The sequence below is a fragment of the Siniperca chuatsi genome, linkage group LG15 (genome assembly GCF_020085105.1).
Source record: "Siniperca chuatsi isolate FFG_IHB_CAS linkage group LG15, ASM2008510v1, whole genome shotgun sequence".
NCBI classification, from domain to species: Eukaryota; Metazoa; Chordata; class Actinopteri; order Centrarchiformes; family Sinipercidae; genus Siniperca; species Siniperca chuatsi.
In genome coordinates, this window is record NC_058056.1 from 2,871,810 (window position 1) to 2,882,366 (window position 10,557).

Consider the following 10,557-nt stretch of genomic DNA (forward strand, 5'->3'; position numbering starts at 1 on the left):
ATAGATGGTGGATATGAAAAGATCACTATGTTTACAACTGGCAAGCGTTCATGTCATCACACAAATCAAAACGGTTGTTTGATTCTCTGAGAGTTGGTCATGAAAGGGTTAAAAATATTCTCTATGAGATGTCCAAGTTTGTTAGGTTTTCAGTTTCCCAGGCATAACTACAACTTCGTTGAAGGTGGGCAGAGTTACGCTAGGAATTATGGGAGGTCACTGAACTCCATGTACCGATGAGAATGATAACATACATGTTTAATATTTCCTGTACCAACAAGTGAAACAAAGGCTGTGTCCAAAATTATGCCCTATTTATTTAGCACACTTTATTTACTGTCTGCCATTTAATTTGAGTGTGTAAATGTTTTCTCTATATAATGCCCTCAAAAATTCCCACAATGGAATAAAAAATTATGTTGTGTGTGCAAAAAAAACATTTACTGCTCACTAGAGTCAACTACCTCTCCAACTCTACAGTGCAAACACTTTGCTGCTTGCTTTCACCTCTGCTTGCATTCTTGTTTGTTTTTTCTGCTAGAAATTATGAGCAGCGATTCCTGGATACTTATAAAACATTGGGACTGTAATTTATTCAGATAAAGTAAGCTATTGCCATATTTCCAACACTATATTGACCTCTTCAGTACTACGCTAGTGCAGCCTACTAACAGCACAAGCCTGTACTGCAGTGACAGTCATGCTAACACACGACTAATTAGCACCAGCAAGACTAACAAGAAACAGGAGGGCTGTGTATGGGGTAATAAATCTAAAAGTAGTCGTCCCTGGAACTCTTGGTGCAAATCCTAAGAGTAAATAATTTCCCTGGAAAATGGGAGGACGAGTAACAGGCAGAGCCCAGCGCCCTGAGATTTGTGTTGCGACTGGCTGGCTTGCATTATCATCCAGGCAGAGCACCTCTTTAACCCCTGTTCTTAGTAGGACACAGCCATGGACAGCTGCGAAAGGGAAAGTTAGCAAGAGAATCAGAATCAGCTTTATAGCCAAATAGATTTATTAAAGAATATAAAAAATATTACAAGAAAATAATAAAGAATATGTAGAGTGTGATTGCTATTTAAATTACAGTTTGTGCAGGGATGTGCAATGTGCAAAATATTTACATGGGAATATGCAAAGGTTTACAGTATGAGTATGCTGTACTATAAGTGGGAGGTTGGGTGGGTATGAGAGTCAGTGTCAGTGGGTGTCCCGGGCCTTGTTGATGAAGCCAGCTGCAGACGGAAAGAAACTGTTTTTGTGGTGTAAGATTTCCCCTTGGAGGGGAGTGTCTGAAACAGTTTGTGTCCAGGGTGAGAGTGATCAGCCACAGTCTTTCCTGCATGTCTCAGAGTCCTGGAGGTGTACAGTTCCTAGAGGGAAGGTAGATTGCAGCCAATCACCTTCTCTGCAAAGTGAATGATACGCTGCAGTCTGCCCTTGTCCTTGGCAGTGGCAGCAGCGTACCAGATGGTGATGGAGGTGGTGAGGACTGAATGATGGTGGTGTAGAAGTGTCTTTGGCAGGTTGAATTTCTTCAGCTGCTGCACGACGTTGCCGCAGCTGAAATCCACAAACAGGATCCTGACGTAGGTTCCTGAGGTGTCCAGATGCTGGAGGATGAAGTGAAGGGCCATGTTTACTGCATCATCTACAGACATGTTGGCTCTGTAGGTGAACTGCAAGGTCCAGGAGTGGGTCTGTGATGGATTTGAGGTGGGGCAACACAAGGCACTCAAAAGACTTCATTACCGCAGAGGTCAGGGCGACAGGTCTGTAGTCCTGTGGTCCTTGTTTTTTTGGAAACGGGGATGATGTTGGAGGATTTGAAGCAGGCTGGAAAATGGCATGTCTCTAGTGAGGTGTTAAAGATGTCTGTGAACACCGAAGACAGCTGATCGGCACAGTACTCCAGGGTGGATGGAGAGACTGAGTCTGGCCCGGCTGCTTTGCGGGGTTCTGCCTCCTGAACAGTCTGTTGAGGTCCCATCAGGGAGGAAGAGGGGTGAGCCTCTGGGGTGGCTAGTTGTGGAGAGGCCCAGGCCCCTGCTGCACAGGGGATGGTGTCAGGACTGTCCCATTGTCTCATTCAGTTGGTTGGCCAGGAAGAAGTCGTTAATAGAGTGGGGGGCTTTTGGTTTTTAGCTGGTGATCTGTCTGAGCTCCCTCCAGACAAAAACCATTGGCTGAGAACTAGTGTTGTAGGCTCTCTGAGTACAGTCGTTAAGCTTCTCTCACCACCTTGCTAAACCTGTACTTTGACTCCCTAAACTTCTCCCTGTCTCCACTCCTGAACGCCTATTCCTTTTCCAACCTTAGCTGTCTGAGTTTAGCTGTGAACCAGGGTTTGTCGTTGTTGTAACTCACCCTGGTGCATGATGGTATACAGCAGTCCTCACAGAAGTTGATGTATGATGTTACAGCGTCTGTGAACTCATCCAGACTGCAGTCCTGAAAATATCCCAGTCAGTGCAGTCCAAGCACGTCCAAAGGTCCTCCATAGCTTCACTGGTGCACTGCTTAGACGTCCTCACAACAGGTTTACAGAGCTTTAATTTTTGCCTGTATGTAGGAATCAGGTGGACCATGATGTAGTCAGAGTGTCCCAGTGCAGTGCGGGGGACAGCGTGATAGGCACTGCCTAATGTAGTGTGACAGTGATCCAGAATATTTTCCTCTCTGGTCGGACATTTAATAAACTGTCTGTATTTGGGGAGTTCATGGCTGAGATTTCCCTTGTTGAAGTCACTGAGGGAAATAACTGAGGAGTTCGGGTTTGTCCGCTCCACACACAGCATCTGGTTGGTGAGCATGCTGTGCGTCCTGCACGTTGGCCTGCGGTGGAACATAAACACAGACCAGAATGAAACGAACTCACGGGGGGAGTAAAAAGGTTTACAGTTTATGAATAAATATTCCAGATCAGGAGAATAGTGCTGGTGAATCGCTGTCACATTGTTATACCAGCCACTGTTGATGTAAAAACAGATACCTCCACCTTTCGTTTTGCTGGAAAGTTCTGTGTCGCAATCTGCTCTGAAGAGTTGGAAGCCTGCCAAATGCAGTGCAGAGTCCGGTATTGCTCCACACAGCCATGTCTCTGTGAAACATAAAACAGAAGATGAATATAAGTCTCCTCACCAGTAGCTGAAGTTCATCCAGTTTATTGCACAGTGAGCAAACCTGTCCAACAACCAAGTGTGCAACTGGAGAACAGATTTGCACCACTGTTGCAGGACCCTGGATCTCTTTCTGATGACCAGGATAACATATCATCTTCACACAGCAGGGTAAGGACTGAGAGTAAATTAGAAAGTAAAATGATACAGGGAAAGCTAAGAACTGGGCCTCAAAATCTGATTGTGGGTGATTTTGCTGTAAAAGATGAAGCATGTGCAGGAAGAACACCAACCACTCTGCTTTCCCAAGGATATGGTCTCCGACTTGGCAGAAAGAATCCTGCATATAGTGGCTCACTATCACACATCCAACTGTGAAAAACATCATTGAAGTGCTGAAATTGGACTTTATTGATCTGTTGAACACAGCTCTCTGAATGTTGAGGTGTTTATCAGTGGCCCTCTAACCCCTGTCAGAAGAGGAGTTGAGAGATTCAGCAGATTGTTGGCACTCAACTCACATGGCTATCAACTGCAAGCACTGTCCATTCAGTGCACTTTACTGACAATTTCAACTTTTTCCGGGACCGGAGACTTCTTTTTAAAGCAGATGGACTTTGCCTTAACACGTCAGGAGTAAAATTGTTCATCTCTAACCTATTTTACTTTCTGCATCAACCATCTGCCAAGGACAGAGTGAACAACTCGGTGGTTCTTTGAAACTCCCCGTAGTTCCATGTTTCCAGATAGTCCTACGAGGGCAACTTTGGTTCGAGTCGGGTCTCTTCTTCCATAATCAGGCTGATGACATTCGGGTGTGATGGCAATGTGGTGCGAGTGTCTGCCAGATGTTAACTGAGTTTAAAGTTAGTTACAGTCCTGGTTAGGACTCAAGAGCTGCAGCAGAATGGAGCATGATTATTTAGCAGCAGTTTAGAAGTGCTAATAAAGTTTCTTTGTTTAAGAGTTAAGTCTTCAAGTCTCTTTTGCTCCATCTCCATCTCTCTCTATTTCTCCTTCTCTGTACCGTCGTGTTGTCGTGTTAGATCTCAGAAATGGCACAGGCACCTTTTAGCAGGCTTCCTTTTTTTAGAGTTGGCTCAAAGTTGGATGTCAGCATTTCTCCAACATGTTCTGTGAGCCGTTGGTCCCTCCATGGGTCAGTTGAGATATTATCCACTTATGAATAAGAGTAACAGACAGGGTTAATTAACTGTCATGCATGGTAATATATGTTACACTATTATGGCAATGCACATACATGTGTCTCTGTATATAGGCTTATACATACATATATCTGTAACAGTAAATGAAATAGTAAAATAAAATCTCACAAGTCAATGTCCATTTCAGCAATATTTGAACCTCAGGGATGTCCTTTGTCTCTCTGAGAGGCATGCAAAAGAGAGGGGTTATTTCTTTCCCCTAGTAGACAGACACAGCCCCCTGTGGTGTGTGTGTGGAGCAGAGATAACATTTTTACTTGCATTTTATTTTATTGTTAGCTATGATGAATGAATTTGTTGTGTACATGCATATTTACATTTCCTGTTTCATTAGCTAATCAAAGAGACTAAACACTTAATTGAGGCTAGTGGAGTGAAGACAGACTAAGGCTATCATAATACATCATAATAGGCTAATATGTAACATCAAGTAACTTTTAATTGATTAATATTAGGGTTAAGGCAACACGAAATCAGTTGAAAACATTCTTTGAAATATGTCATTGGGGTTGCAAGCAAGGACTTACAATAATGAGACTGTATCCCACATTATCACGTCACTGAAAAATACACTCAAAATCATCATTACACAAAATAGCGAGCCATACTTTGTAAACAATATCAGACACACTTCATTTTTCATAAAAAGAAACAGTCCTTGTTTTTTCATAGATCATTGTTCTTTGTCTGCATCAGCATGATATCAAGCTTCACATTCTTCTTATACTGTCAATTCAGCATAACATATCAGTTAATACATTTTGGGGAAGATGGGGATTTATTAAAGAAGATGACAAAGAAAATATGCCCTGAATGGCTGACTATGCCGAATGTCTTATGTGAACAACAAAATCTTACATTCCCAACACAAGAAGCAGAAGAGAATGCTGTAGGAATCAGCACTGATGAACCAGAGGAGAAACCTCATACAATGATTTCGGAAATTGCTGAACCTACAAAGGACCTGTCACAGCCTCTATCAACATTTTGAAAGCAACATGTTTAAGTATTGAAAATATCATCACAAAAAATTAAAGGAGGATTGTTGGGGTTGTCACATTAATCACCCAAGCCAGAGACAGCATAGTTGTCTATATGGAGCCCCTTTGTTTTACTACAAAACTAGTTTTGCATACATACCAACCGGTTCTCATTCCCAGGTCGTTAAATGGCCGACGTTTTGTCACGCCCCTTGACATCTCATACAGACGCACAAGGTACTTGCGTCTGGTTTATTGTCCTATTCTTTTCTATTGGCCTGGGTCCATGTCACATGACATAAAAACTTGCGCAGAACCCTCAAGCTCCCAGGCCTCTGGTAGAGGACCCGAGCGGATGGTGAAGGACGAAGTCTTTATATATATATACACTCCGCGGGTGGTCTCATCCTTCGAGCTCGGGTCCTCTACCAGAGGTCTGGGTGCTTGAGGGTTCTGTGCAGTATCTTTGCTGTTCCTAGTACTGCACTTTTCTGGACCGAGATGTCTGGTGTTCTTCCAGGGATCTGCTGTAGCCACTCCTCCAGTTTGGGGGTCACTACCCCGAGTGCTCTGCCAAATTAGTCCTGTTGATGTTGTACATCTCCAAGCATTCAGTGATCCATGTGTGTGGCATTGAGTCATATGCTTTCTTGTAATCAATCCAGGCAGTGCACAGGTTGGTGTGTCAGGTTCTGCAGTCTTGGGTGACTGTTCTATCAACCAGGAGTTGGTGTTTGGATCCTCTGGTTCCTTTGCCAATGCCCTTCTGTGCTTTGCTCATGTATTGATCCATGTGTCCACTTGAGCTTCCATGTTGTGGAGAGACAGGTTATTGGCCGAGTTGGATGGGACGGTACCCTTTGCGGGATCCTTCAGGATCAGAATTGTACGCCCTTCGGTAAGCCATTCAGGGTGCGTCCCATCTCTTAGCAGCTGGTTCATTTGCTAGGTGCTCGTGGAGTGCAGTGAGCTTCATTAGCCAGTAGGTGTGGATCCTGTCAGGGCCTGGTGCTGTCCAGTTTTTCATACCTGAGACTCTTTCTTGGATGTCTGCCGCTGTGATGGTGACTGGATTCTGTTCAGGGAGGTTGCTGTGGTCCTCTCTCAGAGCCACCAGCCACTGTGCATCGATGTTGTGTGATGCCTCCCTCTCCCATATACTTTTCCAGTACTGTTCAGTTTCCAGCCTTGGTGGGTCTGCTCTGCTGTTCTTACCCTGCCATTGAGCGTACACTTTCGCAGGTTGAGTTGCGAACAGGTTTATTCTTCTGGATTCATTATCTCTCGTGTACCTCTTTAGGCGGCTGGCCAAGGCTTGGAGCCTTTGTTTGGCAGTTTTGAGTGCTTCTTCTCTGGTTGTACTTCTTGGGTACTTGCTTTCTGCACCTCTCTCAGCCTCTGTCAATTGGCTCACTTCTCTCCGTGCCTCCTTGATTTTTGCCTCCAGCCTTCGTTTCCATGGTGGGTACTGTTTCTCATGGCTCCCATGGTTGCTCTTATAGCCAAGCATCTCGAGGATCACTGCTGCTGAGGCGTATATCAGCTCATTGGTTTCAGGAGACTTTCTGATGGTACTTCACTTAGCCGTTGTAATTGGCGTCGGGGTTGCCTTGCATTCATCCTCGCCATGATCTTATCTTTCAGGTCAGTCGCTGCCTCGTTCAGCGTGATTGCACTTGTTGGGGCTTCGGACCCAATCTCCGGTTGGGGAGCCGCCGTTGGCCCCCCTCTGACCTGTTGTCCTGGCCCCCCTTTGCCGTAGCATTTGTGTTGTATCTCGTCAATCTCAAGTTGTGATAGCAGTTGCCGCTTGTGGATGTTGGAACACTGAGCTACTAGTTGTTTCACTGTAAGCCTTGATTGTGGGTTTTGAAGTAACCATTCATCCCACATCCTTTGCATGTAACCCCTCTGACTAGGGTTACTGGAGTAGTAGCATTCCAACAGAGCCTTGTTATCGTTTCTCGCCCATCTCCGTCTTGTTCCAGTAGCCCATTTTTCATCATGGTGCTCTGGTTCCCCACCACCTGACGCAGACCTTGTTTGGCTGGGCGACATCTGAGCTGGCATCTCATGTATTTCATTGTCACTCAATCATCATCATGATGTAGGCAGTAGCGTGAAGGGTCTTGCCTAAGGACCCACACTGGATGATGGGTCATTGCTCATTGCGTCCCGAGGGGGATTCGAACCAGTCCCCCGTGTGAAAGTCCTGTGACTTAACAATTGATCTATCTAGCCGCTATCTCTGAAGTGTGTGTATATATATATATATATATATATATACATATATATATACACATATATATATATACACTTCCTTGAGAGATGGATGAATTGCACAAAGATTGCGTGGAGGTCATCCTCCACCACGGGGAGCGGGTTGATCCGGGCAGACGGCTGGGGTTTGGGCATGTGCGGAATTGGGAGCATCGGATGGACGACCCGGAGCCTGGACAGGTGTAGAGTTGGGAGCCTCGGACAGACAACCCAGAGCCCGGTCCTGGATGTTACGGAGGATCTCGGACAGACGACCCGGTAGCAGAACCAGGGTAGAGCTGAGGACCTCCAGTGGACGACCCAGGGACTGGCCTGGCACGGGGTTGAGGACCTCGGGCGGATGGCCCGGGGGCTGGACAGGCACAGAGCTGGGGACCTCGGGCAGGCGGCTCAGGGGTTGGACAGGCGCAGAGCAGGGCTTGACAGGTGTGGAGCTGATCTCATGCAGTCTGTGATGAAGATCAACACCATCTGGAGGAGGAAGGTCACAGGAGGCCTGGCGGAGAGTCCGGGGGCGAGGAGATGCTGCGGTCCGGCAGAGAGTCCGGTGGCGAGAAGCTGCTACCATCCAGCAAGGGGTGCTAGCTGCTGCCATCCTGCCGGGGGTGCGGTCTGTTGCCATCCTGCAGGGGGTGCTGGCTGTTGCCATCCAACAGGGAGTGATGATTGCCGCGGTGCAGGGGCTGGAGAAGGCAGTGGAGCTTGTGGGTCGCTGTGCGGAGGAGCAGGTGAGCAGGTGAGCAGAGTGGAGACAGAGTCGACGAACCTGTGGGCACAGAAGCTGGCAAGTCGCTGGGCGACGGTACAGGCGAGCGACAGGGAAGCTGGGCAGCGGTGCAGGTGAGTAGCAGGTTAGTTGGCTGATGATTGGTAGTCCGGCGTGCAATCTGGTGACTGCGTGGACCACCACAAGCCAGACGGTGCCCCGATATGGATTTGATGGCTAAAAAAATGTATTTAAATTTAAATTACAGACAGTGCAGCGATGTGCAATGTGCAAAATAGTGGACATGTTTGGTAAAAACATTCTGAACTTCTAAATTAAGCAGGTTGACTTTCTGTGGCGAGAGTGTCATCGGTAGTCCTTCCACAAAATTTATATCCTTTATTTTTTTAGCCATCATGTAAAGGCTGCCAGCATGAGAAAATATATATATAACGTCTATTTTATCAGAAATCAGTTTGTCTACATTTTCAATCATGGTTTTCACACAAAAAATGTTTTACCACTATGTGAGGGACCTGCCACAACCTGCTAAATGGGTGCCGGAGCCTGGCGTCAAAAAGCTCAATATCTACAAGGCTGTGTTTTGAAATCAGGAAAAAACCTGCATTTGTTGTACACCACCTGCAGACGCTTTTGCACTGTGGGTTTTTTTTAGCACGAAGCTTCTTTTTATCATGCTGAATAGTATCCACCTCTGTTGTTTGTGGCTCATTCATAGGCTGGTTATTCACAGACCTGTTTACCAGTCTTACTAGTGTGTCTTTTGTAACAACGCCTGCATTTTTTTTGCATTTCATAGTAGTCTTGTTCTCACATGTGTGATATGCATAGCATTTAGGACCTGCAGACACATTCTTTAATAAAATCTTCCAACAAGAAGGGGCTCAGAGCCGATCCTTGATGCAGACCCACCTCCACCTTGAACTCCTCTGTCACACCTACAGCACACCTCACCACGGTCTTACAGCTCTCAAACATGTCCTGCACCACTCTAACATACTTCTCTGCCACTCCAGACTTCCTCATACAATACCACAGCTCCTCTCTCGGCACCCTGTCATACGCTTTCTCTAAATCTACGAAGACACAATGCAACTCCCTATGACCTTCTCTGTATTTCTCCATCAGCATCCTCAAAGCAAATACTGCATCTGTTGTACTCTTTCTAGGTATGAAACATATTGCTGCTCACAAATGCTCACCTCTGCCCTTAGCCTAGCTTCCACTACTCTTTCCCACAACTTCATTGTATGGCTCATCAGCTTTGTTCCTCTGTAGTTGCCACAGCTCTGCACATCTCCCTTGTTCTTAAAAATTGGCACCAGTACACTTCTCCTCCATTCCTCGGGCATCCTCTCACTCTCCAAGATCTTGTTAAACAAACTAGTCAGAAACTCTACTGCCACCTCTCCTAGACACTTCCATACTTCCACAGGATCAACTGCCTTTCCACTCTTCATCCTCTTCAATGTCCTCCTCACCTCACTCTTGCTAATCTTTGCTACTTCCTGCTCCACACCAGTCACCTCTTCTACTCTTTGTTCCCTTTCATTTTCCTTATTCATCAACTCTTCAAAGTACTCCTTCCATTTTCCCATCACACTCCTGGCACCTGTCAATACATTTCCATCCTTATCTTTAATCACCCTTTTACACACTACCATCCTGTGTTGTCTGGCTACACTCTCCCCTACCACTACTTTACAGTCACTGGTCTCTTTCAGATTACAACGTCTACACAAGATGTAGTCCACCTGAGTGCTTCTACCTCCGCTCTTATATGTTACCCTATGTTCCTGCCTCTTCTGGAAGAAAGTGTTCGCTACAGCCATTTCCATCCTCTTTGCAAAGTCTATCACCATCTGATCTATCTGCGTTCCTGTCCTGAAGCCCAAACCTGCCCATCACATTCTCATCACCTCTGTTCCCTTCACCTACATGCCCATTGAAATCTGCACCAATCACCACTCTCTCACCTCTGGGGATGCTCTGCATCACTTCATCTAACTCACTCCAGAATTTCTCCTTCTCTTCTAACTCACATCCTATCTATGGAGCATAACCACTCACAACATTGAACATCACCCCTTCAATTTCCAGCTTCAGACTCATCAACCTGTCTGATACTCTTTTCACCTCTAGAACATTCCTCACAAACTCCTCTTTCAGGATAACTCCTACTCCGTTTCTCTTCCTATCTGAGCCATGGTAGAACAACTTGA

General features: G+C 45.9%; 1 protein-coding gene across 1 annotated transcript; it reads right to left on the bottom strand.

Annotated features, from left to right (window-relative positions):
• Positions 1-1,101: 1,101 nt before the first annotated feature.
• On the bottom strand, positions 1,102-4,040 carry LOC122862117. The gene is made up of 2 exons (XM_044167373.1): positions 3,002-4,040; positions 1,102-2,838 (listed from the first exon to the last, which is right to left on the bottom strand). The coding sequence occupies exons 1-2, from the start codon at positions 3,508-3,510 to the stop codon at positions 2,421-2,423; spliced, it is 927 nt and encodes a 308-aa protein (XP_044023308.1). The 5' UTR covers positions 3,511-4,040; the 3' UTR covers positions 1,102-2,420.
• Between the last annotated feature and the right edge of the window lie 6,517 nt (positions 4,041-10,557).